Raw genomic sequence first — 19,962 nt, 5'->3', positions numbered from 1 at the left:
TACTGCACCCAGTGCTGTTGTAGTGCAAGTGCACTAGAAAGGCACTACACCCAGTGCCGCCTCTTAGGTAACCATCCACACTTTAGGTATGTGTGTGTGTGTGTGTGTGTGTGTGTGTGTGTGTGTGTGTGTGTGTGTGTGTGTGTGTGTGTGTGTGTGTGTGTGTGTGTGTGTGTGTGTGTGGTGTGCGATTCATAGAAACTGGACAGATCTTCATGAAACTTTGCACACAAATGTTCCGACCCCCAACCCTTCACCCTGATTCAAACTCTTGTATCACAAGTCCAGCGCTCTACCAACTGACCTACAGCGCTCCCAAATTATTTCTTTTTATCATTTTGGTCAGTCAAGATAATGGGGGTGGGGTTGGTGCGGGAATAATTGTGAAGCAGACAATAAGGCAACAACTTATTTTGTTTACAAGTATTGTATCTGTATACAGTGAACTTAGCTGTGTTCAAGTTTAGTTATGTTTCTGTCGAGCGAATTTTTTTTAAATACGTTTTTACTACTAAAGGAGTGATAATTTTATGTGTACGCCCTCGAGAAACCTCGATCATTTTCTGAAAATGCACGTTGATAAGTACCGTTTTATGATAAAGTTATACTCTCCATTCATTTATATAAACAAACTAATGTTTCATTTATTATTTGTAGAGCTAAATATGTCAGTTGGGATCATGTTAAGAATCGCAGTGTTTTTCGCAAAATCGTACTTGACAACCCCCGGTAAAAACAATTCTAAAAAAAAAAGTTAATACGTCAACCTCTTTTTTTCTTTGCACAGATGTGTCCATATTGCTTAGAGGAACCTGTGCACAAAATGTGTAATGTTTCTGTCGAGCGAATGTTTTTTTAAATACGTTTTTACTACTAAAGGAGTGATACTTTTATGTGTACGCCCTCAAGAAACCTCGATCATTTTCTGAAAATGCACGTTGATAAGTACCGTTTTATGATAAAGTTATACTCTCCATTCATTTATATACACACACTAATGTTTCATTTATTATTTGTAGAGTTAAATATGTCAGTTGGGATCATGTTAAGAATCGCAGTGTTTTTCGCAAAATCGTACATGACAACCCCCAGTAAAAAAAATCCAAAAAAAAAGTTAATACGTCAACCTCTTTTTTTCTTTGCACAGATGTGTCCATATTGCTTAGAGGAACCTGTGCAAAAAATGTGTAATGTTTCTGTCGAGCGATTTGCGCGAAAGACACCAGGGACAGTATTTTTCATCTTTTTTCAAACGATCATAACTTTTGAGCCCGTGGAAGAATGTTTCTGAAACTTGGCACACATGTCATGGCACCATTCTTTGCAAAGTATACAGAATTGACAACGTCCATTCTCGGGCTCTGTTTACTCTAAGTACTGGCACATATACAGATGAGGGTCTTTGTCATCGTTCTGTGAAATTTTGACAGGCTGCTATTTGTAGTTTTAGATTTATTGCATATCAACTGCGGCTACCCAGCAAAAACACAATACAAACTCTGGATGTTTTGCCGTTTTTTCAGGATTGTGGTCGCTCTCCTTTACACGCTGGATCAGCCTGACTGCGCGGTGGATATGAACGACATTTGTATAACTTGTTAGGTAAGACACCAAATAAACTTTTTGGTGTAAAAAATGAAAAATATAATTAAATTCAAATCACCGTTTCGACGGTTGAAAGTGAATCATGCCGACAAAAAACGCCATTATTGTGGGTAGGCGTGGTCACGGACCTGTGACGTCATACCCAAATATTGCTCAGACTCTAGAAACACATTTTTGAGCAGAAGAAAGACTGATCTTCAAATACACGTATATTTCGAACCAAATAAATTAGGCTAGGGTTATACAGGTAAGGCTATACCACTGAACAAATATCCTTAACTTTTTGTGCTCAGTGTATATGGCTGTAGTTGCAGTGAGAGCTAGAGGGCAATACCAATGACGTTTATGATAAGCTTGGCCCTCATACAGTTTCATTGTTTAAATACTGAATGACCCTGCTGATATAAAGTACGGGTACGACATACATTTGTCTCTCCAGTCTCCTGCGCGATATCTCCCAACCCCTGGGTAGTCCGGAAAGGCGTAACACCGATTACCGTCCAAGGTGATGGTCGTCGATAGGATTGATTGGGCGTCATCAGCTGCACATAACAAGAAGACTTTCTTTAAAGCTATTGAAAAGCTGACTTAAGCTCGCATCTTAATATTGAAAACAGAAGAATAAAACAAGTCTTGTGTAGCCTGGTTTTACACAGCAAACCATGAAGCATTGTCTGTGTCTCGAATACGAAATCAACATTCGCCTGCCGGTTCATGTTGAACTTCATTTCATCGACATGCATGGCTGGTGTATCGAAAACGAAATCAACATTCGCCTGCCGGTTCATGTTGAACTTCATGCAATTCATCGACATGGCTGTTCTCTCTCTCTCTCTCTCTCTCTCTCTCTCTCTCTCTCTCTCTCTCTCTCTCTCTCTCTCTCTCTCTCTCTCTCTCTCTCTCTCTCTCTCTCTCTCTCTCTCTCTCTCTCTCTCTCTCTCTCTCTCTCTCTCTCTCTCTCTCTCTCTCTCTGTGTGTATTTGTTTAAGGACAGGTTGTTAGATAAGGCAATGTGCCATAGCACTTTATCCTTGCATAATAAAGTTCGTTCGTTCGTTCGTTCTCTCTCTCTCTCTCTCTTTCTCTCTCTCTCTCTCTCTCTCTCTCTCTCTCTCTCTCTCTCTCTCTCTCTCTCTCTCAAGTGAGTTACCGTGACGATTCTGTGTGTCTAAACTTATCACATCCGTGATATTGTGCACAGGTTCGTGTTCTCTGTAGTTGTGAACCTACGTTTAAAACCCCTTTTGTTTTTGCTTTTTAGCAAGACCCGTGAGAAGAGTAAAGGTGGACTGTGTCTTTAAGGATAGATCTACAACTGTGTACCAGCCCTGCACAGTGTGTGAGCATAATCGCGCGGCCTTCAGCATATTGAGGAATCTTCAAACTAACTTTGTTAACTGTATTCTACAGCTAAATTCGTGACCTGACTTGGACGTGCTCGCTTCTTATAAGTGCCTCAGGTCGGTCACGCAATAGGGACGGCATTGTGTGTGTCGTGCCCTGAAGCCATTGGCTTATTTTCATCCGCATGGAAAGCGGCTGGTGTTTCGACGATATTATAGTCTGAACACGTGATGCATAATTGAGATTCTACTTCTTTGCGCAATACTTGTGTTAAAAACCTTTTACAACATTAACTTTGACGGTGAGCTAAATATTTGCATGAACTACTGGCCTTGGGCCGAGTTTGTGAACTGTTCAGCCTCAACTGAATTTCACCAGGGCTGTTCAGCATTAACTGCTTTTAACCTTGTGTCTCCTTGTTTTCTGTGAACATTTTGTTCATCTTGCATTTAATCTTATATTATCTAGTATCCCGTTGTTTGTTGTGGGATTTGCTTTACCTTTTGTTCGGTCACCCTTCATTCTTAAGCAACAATTTGTGTCTTCATTTTTGATTGCGTACCTTTGTGTGCTGCTATCTCATCCTGTATCATCCTGTTCTAAATAGCAACTATAATTACTCTGATTTATCCCGGGAGTGTAAGTGGTGAATGCCACTTAATCCGAATCGTGTGACGTTTTGTCGTGTAGGCCTAAAGTGAAAGCCTGTGTGTCTGAATGCGCTCGCTTTGTGTTGTGGGAATCTTGACATTTACTTGGAGAAATCTTTGTGCGTTTATGATATACTAGAACTGTTGTCTTGACTGCTCCGGATACTCATATTTCCGGATTTTGCTTGCTTTATTATTTACTGCTGTTTGTTACAATATTGCACTTCGTCCTAATGTGAACAACATCAAACATATAGGGCATGCATAGGGCATGTAAATGTTTACCATTTAGTCAACAAAGTACATGATGTCTGTGTATTACTAAACCAGCAACCAGAGCTGGTACAGCTCTTCGGTGTATGTGAAACGCGTCTAGATTCGCGTATCTCAGACAGCCTTGTTAACATTCCGAATTATTCGGTTTTACGACGGGACAATGCACGAGTAGGCCAAACAGGCATCGCTCTTTTTGTTCATCAGTCCATTGCTGGGATTGTCAAACGTAGAACTGATCTTGAAGATGAAAATGTTGAATGTATGTGGTTGGAACTAAAACATGACAAATCATCTCCCTTGCTTATTGGCTATGTGTATCGTAACCCTGCTGAAACGTCAACGTGGATTGATGATTTTGTTTCTATGATGGACAGAGTGAAGGCTCGTGACGAGAATGTTGTATTGCTTGGCGATTTTAACATTAACCTACTCAGGCCTCAAACAACGTGGTGCTCAACCACTGCTCTGTTTGGTCTTCATCAGCTGGTTAAAACCCCTACAACAGAAACAAATACTTCATCAACCCTGATTGATCATATTTACACTGATAGTAAGAATATCGTTGCAAATGCGCAAGTAGTGCATTCCAGTTTTAGTGACCATCATTCTGTTTTTTGCTCGATTTCTCTTAGATTGCCAAAATCACGTCATAAAGGCCACACAACAATCGAATACAGAAGTTTCAAGTATTTTGATGAATCTGCCTTTTTCTTTGACCTTAACCAAGCCCCGTTTTATAGCGTATTCAATTGCAGTGACGCAGAGGGCGCTTGCAATATTTTTCACCATATTTTCAAATTTTGTGTTCAATAATTGAAAAAAACGCATTACTACGTCAGCATAGAGTGAAACATTAGTCCAGGCATCTTAGCCACTTTAGTGAAGGGAACGTTGAAGTGACAATGACTAGGTTTAAAATGTCCCTTATCAGAAAGTTCAACCTCAGTCCTTTGATGTTTATTAAACACATTTTCATATAAAGTTGGCGCTTCATACGGAAAAATGGCTTTGAAATTGACCCAAATCCTTCTTTGGGCTCTGTAAATGTCGTTTGGGGGTATGGTTGTAAAATGGTATCTACTGGTCACCCCAATGTATAAACTGAAAACTCTTTCTGCACCAGAACACGCAGAAAGGATTGTATCTGCCTGATGTCTGATGCTTTTCAAAATCCCCAACCACTAACACCTTCAAAACGGACTTTAACTGACACTGTTGTTTTTCCCTATATAATCCTTACTATTTTTCCGAGACGTCGTCGTGTTGTGTATTTAGCTTGCCACAACCTCATACATGGTCCTAAAAGTTAAAGTTGAAGAAAATACTAAAGATAAATGAAAAAGCTGACGCAGTGTCATTCGCACCGTGAATCCCCCCATGGGAACATACTAAAGTCTGGTTCCAAATAGGCTCAATTTCCTTCTATTTCTTTGTATTTCTGCCTCGTAGGGGTAGGGGTGTTCAAACCAAAGGCACCTTTAAACCAAAATTCAAATCACACATCTTACAATACTAAGACACTCAGCAGTAAAAGGGTGTCTGCTGGTAAAAAATTCCAAACAATCCTAAAAGTACTTCACTACTAAAAGTGCTTTTAAAAAGAGCCGTTATTTTCCCCTCTATATTCAGTATTGTGTTTTCTGCGAACATGTAGTCTATTTAGATGGTTGTCGTGTGCACTTGAGTTGCTAAAGCGTTTTCAGTTGGGCATATGTCGAAAAGCAAAGAATTAGCCCTTTGAAAACCATCAGAACTGTCACACAAAAATAACATTTACCTATCTCACCAACTGACCAAACATAGGGCTTTTCCTTATGTATTATGTATTGTCGTGTTTTTTGTAGCATACTTGTGAAAACAGCCACCACTGTTGTAAATGATACTTTAAAGAGCATTATTTCATTTTTACAGTTGAAGGACAACCTGGACTGCCGTATATTACAGCTGTTTTACAATCAGCCAAAATTTTCTTAACAAACGTATGTTAAGAACAACTCCCACAGTGAAATTGAAGGAAAGCAAAGTGAAAATCCGCCTGCCATAGAGGAGCTAAAGAATCAACAATAAACGACTGCATGGATAGCTTGATGCACGAATGCATTGCGGACATGTTTGTCTCCAACCAAGAGAAAGTTCCAAAAAATCCCTTTTGTGCTTCTTATTATACAGTGACGTCAAAGACAGCCTTTTCTGCTGTTCATACATTCAGGGGTTATGGTTACACTAAACGACGTAGTTGTAGCCATACTGCCATCCAGATTTATTTTTTCCTTGCGAGCAGTCACAGGGTGTTTGTGCTGTCTGCCAACCGTTAGATGATCCCGCCCAAGTCTGTTAAGGGACCGTTTGACCGTTATAGAACGCGTCTTTTTGATTTTTTGGCACAGTTGGAAACGGTTGATTTTTATCCCTACCATTGTTTCCAAACATTATATAGGAATGTTTTGTGAACAACGGATAATAGCCGCTACTCGCATGTGTAGCAAAAGTGAGCGTACATACTCACCCTGGTCGTACAGCCGTTGTCCGTTGCCCGTCTTTATCTGTCTGTACTGAACATTACCTTTGGATATTTCTCCAACGCTATGAAGTGAAGAAACACCAAATGTTGCAAAATGTTGTATGACCCCAAGAGCTCAAAAAAGATACTTGAGAACCTTGACCTTACCATAAGGTCAAGGTCACAGGGAGAATTAATGTGGTCTAAAAACTGCAAAATTTCACATTGTGCCAGTTTTCTGGAAAACAAATTAAAAACAGCGGGCTTAGTTTTGTATGGTATACAAGAAAAAGAAAGCCTTATCTTCTGATACCATTTTGGTTGACCTCGCTTCAATGTCAAGGTCAGAGGAGCCCTTCAAAGTTGAATTGTAGACATATTTTGATGTGAGCTTGCCCCTTTAACTTTACTATGGACGATATCTCTTACAAACTTAAACACTGAGTGGGGCGTTTGTTAGAATTTCATAGTGAGCCACATCTGGTCACATATCGTTAGGGTCAAGGTCACATTGACCCCTATGAAAAATGTGACCAAGCCGGGTAAAGAAATCCATGTGTCTTGGTAAAAAATCTTAACAAAGCAAAGCCCATGCGACTCTCATGCTTGACCTTTGTCTTAAAGTGACCTTGACCTTCAGGTGACCTTGAAGGTGAAGGTCTAACAACTGAAGCTGGCAAGGACATTGTACACTATTAGAACTGTTTTACAGATTTTTCCTACCAAATTACACATGACCTTTGGCCAAGGTCAAGATAATCAAAGGTCACACATCACAAGGCTATCAATTCAAGACATAGGAAGCATAAACATACTTATTGGCACTTTCTACAAAGAGACATTGTCACTTTTAGTGATTCAATTGCCCGTTTCAGTCACATTTCATAAGGGGCAAAGTGACCTTGACCTTGATGATATGTGACTAAATGTGGCTCAATATCAGTATATAACATGTGCCCCACACAATTATGAAGTTTGAAAGATTGTTTTCATAGTTCAGGGTCAAGGTCACTTCAAAACATGTATACAATTCAACTTTGAAGGACTCCTGTGACCTTGACATTGAAGCGAGGTCAACCAAAATGGTATCAGAAGATAAGGCTTTCTTTTTCTTGTATACCATACAAAACTAAGCCCGCTGTTTTTAATTTGTTTACCAGAAAACTGGCACAATGTGAAATTTTGCAGTTTTTAGACCACATTCATTCTCCCTGTGACCTTGACCTTAAGGTAAGGTCAAGGTTCTCAAGTATCTTTTTTGAGCTCTTGGGGTCATACAACATTTTGCAACATTTGGTGTTTCTTCACTTCATAGCGTTGGAGAAATATCCAAAGGTAATGTTCAGTACAGACAGATGAAGACGGGCAACGGACAACGGCTGGACGACCAGGGTGAGTATGTACGCTCACTTTTGCTACACATGCGAGTAGCGGCTATTATCCGTTGTTCACAAAACATTCCTATATAATGTTTGGAAACAATGGTAGGGATAAAAATCAACCGTTTCCAACTGTGCCAAAAAATCAAAAAGACGCGTTCTATAACGGTCAAACGGTCCCTTAACAGACTTGGGCGGGGTCATCTAACGGTTGGCAGACAGCACAAACACCCTGTGACTGCTCGCAAGGAAAAAATAAATCTGGATGGCAGTATGGCTACAACTACGTCGTTTAGTGTAACCATAACCCCTGAATGTATGAACAGCAGAAAAGGCTGTCTTTGACGTCACTGTATAATAAGAAGCACAAAAGGGATTTTTTGGAACTTTCTCTTGGTTGGAGACAAACATGTCCGCAATGCATTCGTGCATCAAGCTATCCATGCAGTCGTTTATTGTTGATTCTTTAGCTCCTCTATGGCAGGGGGATTTTCAATTTGTTTTCCTTCAATTTCACTATGGGAGTTGTTCTTAACATACGTTTGTTAAGAAAATTTTGGCTGATTGTAAAACAGCTGTAATATACGGTAGTCCAGGTTGTCCTTCAACTGTAAAAATGAAATAATGCTCTTTAAAGTATCATTTACAACAGTGGTGGCTGTTTTCACAAGTATGCTACAAAAAACACGACAATACATAATACATAAGGAAAAGCCCTATGTTTGGTCAGTTGGTGAGATAGGTAAATGTTATTTTTGTGTGACAGTTCTGATGGTTTTCAAAGGGCTAATTCTTTGCTTTTCGACATATGCCCAACTGAAAACGCTTTAGCAACTCAAGTGCACACGACAACCATCTAAATAGACTACATGTTCGCAGAAAACACAATACTGAATATAGAGGGAAAAATAACGGCTCTTTTTAAAAGCACTTTTAGTAGTGAAGTACTTTTAGGATTGTTTGGAATTTTTTACCAGCAGACACCCTTTTACTGCTGAGTGTCTTAGTATTGTAAGATGTGTGATTTGAATTTTGGTTTAAAGGTGCCTTTGGTTTGAACACCCCTACCCCTACGAGGCAGAAATACAAAGAAATAGAAGGAAATTGAGCCTATTTGGAACCAGACTTTAGTATGTTCCCATGGGGGGATTCACGGTGCGAATGACACTGCGTCAGCTTTTTCATTTATCTTTAGTATTTTCTTCAACTTTAACTTTTAGGACCATGTATGAGGTTGTGGCAAGCTAAATACACAACACGACGACGTCTCGGAAAAATAGTAAGGATTATATAGGGAAAAACAACAGTGTCAGTTAAAGTCCGTTTTGAAGGTGTTAGTGGTTGGGGATTTTGAAAAGCATCAGACATCAGGCAGATACAATCCTTTCTGCGTGTTCTGGTGCAGAAAGAGTTTTCAGTTTATACATTGGGGTGACCAGTAGATACCATTTTACAACCATACCCCCAAACGACATTTACAGAGCCCAAAGAAGGATTTGGGTCAATTTCAAAGCCATTTTTCCGTATGAAGCGCCAACTTTATATGAAAATGTGTTTAATAAACATCAAAGGACTGAGGTTGAACTTTCTGATAAGGGACATTTTAAACCTAGTCATTGTCACTTTAACGTTGTTCTCTAATATGCCTGGACTACATCCCCAGCTCCCCTCTTGGTTAACCTGACATTATCGAGGCTATGGCGATGCGTGATTATTTTAAAGAGCGCAACATGAAAACAGAGTATAAACTGCAACAAAATAAAGTTTTGGACACAGTGAAACAAGCAAAGGCAGAATATTTTAATAAACTGATTTCTGAAAAAAGGACACAGCTACAATCTGGCGAGCAGTAAATGAAATTCTTGATAAATCTAGGAAGGGATCAACCAATTATCATTCACAAATATCTCCAAATGATTTTAACAAACACTTCATTTCGCTAGCAGACAACCTAAAGTCGTGTCTCAATCAGAATGATTCCCTTGATACGGATGATTGTTTTGAAAAATTAAAAACATTCTGTGGACAAAAGTTGACTCAAACTGACACGTTTTCTATTCCTCCAATCTCAGTGCACGAGGTAGGAAAACTGGTAGAACAAATGGCGAATAAGAAGTCAATGGGTCCAGACAAGATTCCAGTCAAGTTGCTAAAACTTGCTTTACCTTACATTGTCGATTCCCTAACTTATGTTTATAACCTAAGCATACAACAAAACGTGTTCCCTTCTATTTTAAAGTGTGCAAAGGTATTACCACTTCCAATAAATAAGGATCCGGAAGTATGAATCCGGCAACCCCACCGCCATAGTTCCCGCAGTGGGGCACTGCGTTTATGAAATTAAAGGCCCCTCCTGTTTTTGGAACCGCAGGAGCTTTCTAGTTTGCTGTTAGGTAGATTTTTGGTTCCTCTTTCCTGTCATGCTCTCTTTTTCTTCATGAATTCTTTTCTTTTTTCTGCCTTCTTGCTCATTCACCTGTATTTTTTCCAAAAATCTCTTCTCTTGCCGCTTGTCTCGCGATTCATGTATAGTTTAATCTGTTGGTGTTCTGATGTAAGTCCAGCAGTAGATAGGTTAAGCCTATTTTAACATACTGGAAACTGTTAATCTTCCAGTAGGTATTAATTTAGTTTTACTAAAGCCTGCTGGGACACAAGTAATGGGTTAGTGCATTTGTAAACAGGAATCGCTTGACAAGTGGCCCCCTTCACCCCCCCCCCCCCTTCCTCGTCCTGATATGGCTCTGCGTAGTCGGCTGGACGTTAAGCAACAAATAAACAAACAAACAAACCGCCATAGTCTCCTTCGGCAGCGGAGAGCATGAGATCATGACTGTAACATAGCATCTACGTCTATCCAGTGTCATTCGTCATACCAGCATGTCTACGGTCACAGTCTTCATCTCTGTCGTCTACAATTGGTCATGTTAACCTGATTATCGCCATTATGCACATCGTCTTCATCTTTACTCTGTGTCATTCGTCGTCGTCATCATCATCATGGAAGACTCAAATATGGTAACGTGAGAAAGTGAAGTATGCATGTGTGTGCGAGTAAAGGCCAGTTAGATAATTGATTTTTTGTGTAACCAGAATTGATAGTTGAATAGTTTGCGTGTTGGCATTGGATGTATGCGCATGTAGTGTGTAGTATTTGGATGCAAAGGACGAAAGTAAATTGTCAAACTGTTTTTCCCTTCTTGATTATTGTTATGAGTGAGGTCGAACCTGGAATAGAGGGTATGAATGATTTGTGAGTACATCATACGTAAATGTATTAAAAAAAACAAACACATTCGTAACACTTCTGAATAGACATCCTTTAATTCTACAGTAGATAACTGCGAGTTAAAAAGAGCCCAGTCAGCTTTCTTATAGTTAAAAGCGTTGTTTAAAATAGGTTCTTCGGATTCAGCTCCGCCATTAAAGATGGTTAATATGATGGGGAGGTGATCAGAGCCCAGGGTGTCTGGGAAGGTAGTCCACTCGGAGATTGGCAATACAATAGGGCTTGTTAGTGTTAGATCGATGGCAGAGCTGCGCTCGTCATTTCTTTGGGCCAGTCTCGTGATACTGCCATCGTTTAGGATACATACATCAGAATTGCTGATGTTGTCCTCCAGTTTACAGTGTATGTTATTTGTCCTGGTTTCTTTAGGGTGCCAGAGTTTGCAATGTTCATTAAAGTCCCCGGCGATCACCCAGTGACAGGTGTCGTTTGTTAAGTCTTTTAGCCAGGCCGAGGTGTTTTCGTGAGGGCAGCCCCGGGGGTAATATATATTTAAAATGTTTAACTTTTTTAGTGTTGGGACCTTCACCTGAATTAGGCAGGAATAACTATGTTCGCTTGCTGTTACAGGGGAGGTTAGCGCTGAGAATTGTAGGCCTGTTTTAACGTATGTTGCTGCCTGGGTGTTTTTCCTATCGGTCAAGTCGACTATGGGTGGGAAATAGAACCCTGGGATCTCTGGCAGTTTGGAGAAGGGAACATGAAGTGATTGCAAAAGCAGGATGTCACTCTTTTGTTCTTTTAAAAAGTTCAGCAGTTGTGCGATATTAGTGTTAATAGATCTGCAGTTCCACTGTAGAATTGGTAGTCTATTTTGTTGCCTAACTGGGCTGAGGTTGTATTATTTGACGCCATTGCGACGGAAAAAAGAAACAGAAAAGACAAACAGGTGGACGTTAATTTGTCTCTTCTCTCCATTAAAGGGTTAATTTTAGTTGGTGGATTTCTTTAGCAGTAAGGTCTTTTGATCCTGCCAGAGATCCCAGGGCCAGCATGGTATCGCTGGGTGAGATGGGGCCTAGGCTGGTGTTAGTGATGGTATCGCTGGGTGAGATGGGACCTAGGCTGGTGTTAGTGATGGTATCGCTGGGTGAGATGGGACCTAGGCTGGTGTTAGTGATGGTATCGCTGGGTGAGATGGGGCCCAGGCTGGTGTTAGTGATGGTATCGCTGGGTGAGATGGGGCCTAGGCTGGTGTTAGTGATGGTATCGCTGGGTGAGATGGGGCCTAGGCTGGTGTTAGTGATGGTATCGCTGGGTGAGATGGGGCCTAGGCTGGTGTTAGTGATGGTATTAAACATGCCTACCAGTGTGTCTATCAGTGACCCGGGACTTTGTTTTTGTCTAGCCTCGACCATGCCGACCAGAGCGTGTTCCACGAAATCCAAGAGCGGCGTTTGGTCTGTGGGGGGGGGGGGGGGGGGACTCTTTTAGTCTGGATTTTTATTAAAACTATCTCGGCTAACTCTTTCTCTGCCTCTCGTTGGGCTGCCTTTGTTGATTCGATCATGCCTTCTTCTACTTTGGTCATGACTTTTGAAAATATTTCGTTGATCATTACACCCCCGGTATAGGGGTGTGTATAGGTTTCGGTCGATGTGTTTGTTTGTTTGTGTGTTTGTTTGTTTGTATGTTTGTGTGTTTGTTTGTGTTCGCAAGTAGATCTCAAGAATGAACGGACCGATCGTCACCAAACTTGGTGAACAGGTTCTATACATTCCTGAGACGGTCCTTACAAAAAATTGGGACCAGTCAAACAAACGGTTAGGGAGTTATTGGTGGATTTTGATTTTTTGGGGGATCAACTACGGCATAACTCTTCCTTATCTTCTCCATGTTTTCAGCGTTTACCTCCCTTCCTTCGTATGGTGCACTACAGTAGGAGGGGGCATCTTCGGATATTCCCGGCGTTCTGTTACTATTTTTAGAAGGTCACCGCAGTGTCCAGAACGTAAATTGGACCCGTAAATTATCCTCACTGTAAAAGTGCAAAGGTCGAATCAATTTATAGCCACGCGAAAAATACACTGTCATCTATCTCTCTATATATACGGCTTCTCTGTGTTTGATTGTGTGTGTGTGTGTGTGTGTATGTGTGTGTGTCTCTCTATGTGGGCAACACCTGTGGATTGTTCAGTTCTGTTTGTGATGTGGTCTGGCGGCTTTTGTGTATTTGTATGTACTGGCCTTCCTTTGAGAAACCAGAACAGTTCAAAAGGGTTTAGAGATAAGCTCTAAATTGCTCAATCCTGAGCAGTGAGAATGGTTATGTGTTTTTCCTATCGGAGGAATTTCTTGTTTCGTCTGGGTTAATGGTTTTTGGTTCGGTTTGTCCCTCGTTCAAGTCTAGCTCTTCGGGGGGAGGGTTATGCTTTTGTTTATCCAACTGGTTTTTGCGGAGAGCAGGGACGGGGTGTTTCTTAATGGTGGAGGTGGGGGGTATGTTTGCTGCATCACGCACAGCGTCTCTGCCACGCCCAGCCGCTTTAGCATAGCCGGGCTGTGGGGTGGAGGTAAGCCTTGCCGGCTGCGCGCGCCAGAACTCGTCGCGTCGCTCAGCAGGGCCTGTCTCTGTTGTGTGTTTGTTAAGTTTTTTTTTTTCTTGAGTTACTTCGATTCGGGCTCGGTGCATGGCCTCTGAATATGGTATGTAGGTGGCCGAGCGGATTTTGTTTGCCCGCATGCGCAATCTGTATTCTTTGCACCCTTGATAGGAGGAAGAGTGACCCTCTTTGCAGTTGACACATAATCTTTCTTTGTCGCAGCCGTTTCCGTCGTGGCCGTAGGTGCTACACCTGCCGCACGTTGGTTTCTTTGCTCTGCAGTTAAACTTAAGGTGACCCAGTTTCTGACAGAAGGTGCAGCGCCGCACCGGGCAGGCGAAGGCCTCCACCCCATAAACCTCCCCCTCTAGCACCACACTCTCCGGCAGAACCGCGGCCCTAAATGTAATCCGCACGGCATCTGAGGCCTTACCCTCTTTTGTTTTTAGTCTGCAGATCTGTCGGACGGTGGTCCCGCCTTTTTCGACCAGGCCCCCTCCATCAGTCCGAATCCGCACAGAAATGGTCATTTCTTTGAGGTCCTCGTCCGAGTGGAACAAGGGGACTCTTTGTATACCTCCCTCTGTTGTCACCTCTGGGGTAAAGGTGTTGATCTTAATGCTCCCTATCTCTGTCAGAGACAGGAGTTTTTTTTTGTTGGGCATGTGATATGCACCCCACCAGCACGCTTCCTCCAGGGAGTTTGCGCACTGATAGGATGGGTCCCACTGCTGGAGTGAAGGTTTTTAGCCTGTTTAGACCCAGGCCGTGAAGTGTGGCAGGGCCTTTTTTAAAATCCTCGCATATCACTGGTTACTCGAGAAAGACTGGGGGGGGGGGGGGGGGGGGGGGATGATGTTTCTGGGAACAAAGTTTGTCTTGTACTTGTCAAGGTTCTTGGGTTTTGTTTTTGTTTTTTGGGGGGAGGGTTTTCTTCTGAAGTTGGGATTTTCTCTTTTGTAGCGTCAACGACAGGTACCTCTGTCCCGGCCGTTTCGGACGTGTTGGTAGATTTTGGACAAGGATGGTTTTCCTTTTCTTGGATTTTTTTCTCTTTTTGACAAGAACGTACTCGTCCTTCTTTTCTTCTTCATCTACAGTATTCTCTTGGGTGATCTCATCTCCTGACTCGGTAGACATTGATCGGGAACGTGGCCTCTTACAGGGGGACCCCACCCCCGAACAGCTGGCCGACGGGGAAACCCTGCGTTTTTCGAGTTTGTTCTGAAGTAATTTGTTTTTCAGTTTTTGGGCAGCCGACTCTGAGCCCCCCGGGGGCACAGACCCTTTGCTCGTAATGGAGACATCCTCATTCTTGTTTACTTTTTCTTTGACTGGGGGGTGAAGGGGATCTAGGTCCCACTCGTTCATAGTTGAGACTTTTGTGGAGACTCCGTCCTCGTGGCAGCTCCGAAAGGAGGCTGAGGTCAAAGAGGCCGTTACTATCCCAACTCATCGAGACAACAACAACCAGCACAACCACAGGCACAGGAATCTGCGCTTCACACTGAACCCCATCAAGGTACTGTGCAAGAAAATGATATTACCACAAATGGCACGACCCAAGAATCCCTCGACATAGGTCTTTTCCAAAGCCCACCCCCACCCCCACCATCCCTTTCGCAAATGCCCTCACGAGGATGCTCCGATTCGCCGGAGAGGGTGGAGAGTGAGGAGGAGAGAAGCAAGGGCCAAAGTGACGCTGAGTGTACTGACAGTTTACATGAACATCAACGAAACGGAAAATGAGAACTTTGACGAATGTTGTGATGCTTTTGACGCCGCTGATTCAGACAATGACAGTTCTGAGATGACCAGGTTGCCAGTCTAGAGTTCTACTTGACAACATTCACAGCCGAAGTTAGGAACGCTGTCATTTCGTCTGAAAATCGCCAGAGTGACAACCCTGAAGCTGTCGCCAGTGACCCGAGACTCCTGACCGGGAATGCAGGGATAGTGCCGCATTGCACTTGCCGCTGACTTCAGAACGAACGTGGAAGACGTGTTATGTACAAACGCTGTGACTTGATGGGCATACAGACACTAAGACTGTTTACCAAATCGCATTCGATTTGCGCGTGATAACAACGGCAGAAATACAAACCGTAAAGAGACCAAGTGTTGGACTGAAGAAAGAACATGGTTATCCATGACATTATCCTATGAACATATCGCGATCGTTTCGATCGCCCCCCTACACAGTGACACGCACACCCTTCCCCCAATCTGTGTAAGGGCCGATGGCTTCACAGTAAACCATGTCTGTGTTCTGAGCTCTCTCTCTCTCACTCTCTCTCTCTCTCTCTCTCTCTCTCTCTCTCTCTCTCTCTCTCTCTCTCTCTCTCTCTCTCTCTCTCTCTCTCTCTCTCACACACACACTCACAAACACACGCACGCACGCACACGCGCGCAAACACACGCACATACAGGCACACACATAAATACACACACACGCACACACACACACACACACACACACACACACACACACACACACACACACACACACACACACACACACACATATATATATATAAATCAAAAACCAAAACACCGAACAAAAACTAATTTTAGATCTAACATGTACCTTGCGAGTTCCTCCTAGTGAGCACCAGCTTGCCGATCGTGTACTTTGCCTGCAGGTCGAGGAGGAGCCAGGGAGTCGGGTCCGTCGCGTGACTCTGCCACGGGTTGGCTTCTGTTCCGGTCGTCAGATCACAGATCTCATGTGGCTCGATCGATTGATCTGCAAACCTCGAGCTCACTTCAACTTGTTTCCTGAAGGCAACGTCCTCTGGGATGAAGACAAGAAACACAGTAAACGAAAGGTAAAAAGTGAAATAAACGAATCCAAAGCTATACAGCAATCCTTCATCATGTAAATTATACACCTTTTTCAAAGAAAGCTTATATTAATCTGTTCATAAATGTGACCCTCCACCACGGAATGAGTCGCATGTCACCTTTGCATGATGTTCATATTTTTACATTTTCATAAAGAGTTTTTTATGCTCTATCCAGTGGTGAAAACCGTTTTAGAAAAGAGCAAAAACTGTTTGAGTTATAAGCCTGTGACTAGGGTGACCCTCACTCTGTTACAAGACACTCCCCGGACTTTTTTGAGCCTAGCGCAGAACCGCGCGAGGTGACATGCGACTCATTTCGTGGTGGAGGGTCACAAATATGCTTCTCTGTAAACTCTCTCTCTCTCTCTCTCTCTCTCTCTCTCTCTCTCTCTCTCTCTCTCTCTCTCTCTCTCTCTCTCTCTCTCTCTCTCTCACACACACGCACCTACGCACTGTGACAAGCACGCTCGCATTCACACACACACAAACACAAACACACACACACACACACACTTGCTTACGTTCTAGCTTTGGAGATATTTTTTCCCTTTTTGACCCCAACATTGCCCCGATATAAACTGCGTGAAAAACAACGACACGGAGGAAAGAAAGGGAACAAGGAGGAGGGGTGGGTGCATGAGTTTGTGTGTGTGTGTGTGTGTGTGTGTGTGTGTGTGTGTGTGTGTGTGTGTGTGTGTGTGTGTGTGTTGTGTGTGTATGTATTTGTAAATGTATGTATCTCTGTGTGTGTGTGCGCCGTGTGTGTGTGTATGTGCGTGTGTGTGTGTGTGAGTGTGTGTGTGTGTGGGTTTGTGTGCGTGCGTGTGTGTGTGTGTATGTTTGAAGAGCAGAAATACAGCAGCAAAAAGGGGGGGGGGAGAGGGGGATATATACATACACACACACACTGGGAGGTAGACATCACACCAAACAGAAAACAAACCCAGCGCAACAGTCAGACAGCGGGACAGAAAGAATGACAGCGCGACAGGTATACAGACATTGTGACAGATACACAAACCAATACCCCAGTTTTGACCGGAAGCCACAGTAGCGTTACAGGGGGTCGCGCAAGGGCAGAGAGAATCTGCAAGGTAAAAGTAAATACACATCAGACCGTGTGGATGCGCTTTATAAAAGTTTGTTATAGAGTGTACTGTTTGAGTGTAGTAATGAAGCCCCTCCCCTCCCCCCCCCCCCCACACACACACACAAAAGCAAGAACAGCAAATCCTTCGTCATGTCCCATTATAGTGAAACATCCCCGAAATAGACGACTATACCCTCTTCGTTCATGGGCTTAGACTTCCACGTTCACTCATGTTTTTATCACGAGTGGATGTTTACGTGTATGACCGTTTTTACCCCGCCAAATATACCTATTTGACTATACCTATTTGAAACCGATACTACTACACCCTCTTTCCTCCACCCGCCCCACAGAAGACTCCTTCCCCTTAAAAAACAAAACACCTTACCCCGAAGGTAGACTCCCTACAAATACGCACGCACGCACACAAACACGCACACACACAGACACACGCGCACGCACGCACGCACGCACATACACACACACACACACACACACACACACACACACACACACACACACACACAGATATTGAAACACCCACCCCTCCTCCTTTTTCCCTTTTTTCCTCCGTGTCGTTGTTTTTCAAAGTCTGCTTGTACTATGCTGGTTCTTAGTTGTTTTTCTCATTCATTTTGACGTTCGAACGTTTGTGAATTTTGCGCTCACTGCGCGTCTGTTATATCTACAGATTGTGTTCAAACTAGTCATGACATAGCAGGCCAATGCCAACGAGCTTCAAAGCTTACCTGTGGTAGATATCGGAAGCTCTTGGCCATACACCCTCCCGGTCAACAAGATAAGGAGAATGCATGTTTCCATCTCATCATTTTCACTCAAAATCCGTTTCAGAATTGGCAAGGCGCTGTTTGTCTAGAAGTATACGTCATTATTTTGACGTCACATATCTCCGTAAGTCTTGGCCACCAATATGTGAAGAGCGTGGATTGACACAGAGATCTGTAGCAAGGGGATCGCCGAGACACAGTCTGCGCATCAAAGGTCCCGTTTCGAGCAATCGCGTCCGTCATGACTTGTGTCAAAGCCACTTCCGGTTCAGAGATAATACAGACGCACAACGTGCTCGTTTCTCTGTAGCGGAGATTCGGATACGTTTGTGGAAATTTGGATTGAGCAGACCGCGCCCACCATGGGCTCAAATTGTGCACTTGTGAATTGTCCAGCTAAACGGACCATCAATCGTGGACTATCTTTCTTCAAAGTGCCGAAGAAAGGTGTGAACGATGAGTGGAGAAGTCAACTTTTGCAAAAGATCGGTCGAGCAGACAAAGGGTTCAACCCGGACACTGCCAACATCTGTTCCCGACACTTTCTGCAATCTTGCTTCCACACAAGTGAGTATATCAGCTATTTGAGACTGTTTTTGAATGCGCAATGGTTTGCATAGTATGTTTAGCACTTAGCGTCGTACTGCTTTCCGAAGGAAGACTTAGAAATGAGCCCGAATTTCTATGCGAGTAACCAGAGACATACATTCTATCTATGTCTCTGGAGTAACCTAACACTGGCAATGTGATCCAGTAGCTGGAGAGCAGTACTAATACTAGCCCAGAGTTGCAGGCACTAGGTCAACCCCACCTGCCCCTTGTTACCCCCACCCCCCTACTTCGCTGCCACTGTGCCAGCCAGCAGCGGTCACTGAGTGCAGACTTTGGAGAGTATATGATGTACGAGGTCAGCTGTGCAGGGTTAAGAGCAGTGCTGAACAAGTTATTGCTCAAATAAAACCATGTAGCCCAACTGTTTCCAACGAGTTAATGTAACTATGTTGATATCAATATTGTAAGAGCATGAGCTAATTGCTTTATTATCTTGAACTTTAGCATTGTACATTTATTGCTCACTATTTAGTGGCATTTATTTAACTTTTAAGCCTCCAATTTTGCACGTTGGTATTTTCTCATCATTTTCGTCGATTAAATGTCTAAATGACTTTCTTTTGCTAAAGTTTGGAGCTCAATCTATCAATTATATTCATGACAAATATTCTTTAAGTACAGGGACTTGCATCAAAAATAAATAAAATATGCTACTTGAGTCTTGACTGTGATGAATTTACAATGAAAACTGAGGCTTTAGCACAGTTCAAGATTACATGTTCTGACTTCTGCGCTGCGTCTGCTCACCTTAATCTAAATCACACACCACGTTAGTAGGGTAACGATCTAGCACACTAAAAAAACCACTAGGTTTCCTATAAATACCAAGGTCAGCCAGTAATGTTAGCACTTGGATTTGAACACAACGCGAGGCATGCTGATTGTGCAACATTACACAGAAAAAAAGAGATCATAGCTTTAATACACATGATAATGAATTGCAGTATACTACATCATAATTTTCCTACTGATACAGTGATAGTGATAATTATGATAATTTAAGATGTGTGTGTGTGTCATGATCTCATCTTAATTCTTAT

At 42.7% G+C, this 19,962-nt stretch overlaps 1 protein-coding gene across 1 annotated transcript; it reads right to left on the bottom strand.

Annotated features, from left to right (window-relative positions):
* Positions 1 to 1,936: 1,936 nt before the first annotated feature.
* On the bottom strand, positions 1,937 to 18,355 carry LOC138972453 (uncharacterized). Its single transcript, XM_070345099.1, has 4 exons — positions 18,272 to 18,355; positions 17,460 to 17,519; positions 16,174 to 16,380; positions 1,937 to 2,147 (listed from the first exon to the last, which is right to left on the bottom strand). Exons 1-4 carry the CDS (start codon positions 18,342 to 18,344, stop codon positions 1,984 to 1,986), a joined length of 504 nt encoding a protein of 167 aa, XP_070201200.1. The 5' UTR covers positions 18,345 to 18,355; the 3' UTR covers positions 1,937 to 1,983.
* Positions 18,356 to 19,962: the final 1,607 nt, after the last annotated feature.

Source organism: Littorina saxatilis, linkage group LG8, assembly GCF_037325665.1.
Source record: "Littorina saxatilis isolate snail1 linkage group LG8, US_GU_Lsax_2.0, whole genome shotgun sequence".
In the NCBI taxonomy this organism is placed as follows: Eukaryota; Metazoa; Mollusca; class Gastropoda; order Littorinimorpha; family Littorinidae; genus Littorina; species Littorina saxatilis.
Note: the sequence above shows the minus strand (reverse complement) of the source record. Positions and strands in the feature narration are given on the sequence as shown.

Excerpts from the sequence above, each read along its gene's own strand:
- LOC138972453 (XM_070345099.1), bottom strand. The coding sequence starts at position 18,344 with ATGGAAACATGCATTCTCCTTATCTTGTTGACCGGGAGGGTGTATGGC. Across the intron at positions 17,520-18,271 it reads GCTTCCGATATCTACCACAG|ATTCTCTCTGCCCTTGCGCG; the intron begins GTAAGCTTTGAA and ends TTTACCTTGCAG. Across the intron at positions 2,148-16,173 it reads CACTAGGAGGAACTCGCAAG|CTGATGACGCCCAATCAATC; the intron begins GTACATGTTAGA and ends TGTTATGTGCAG.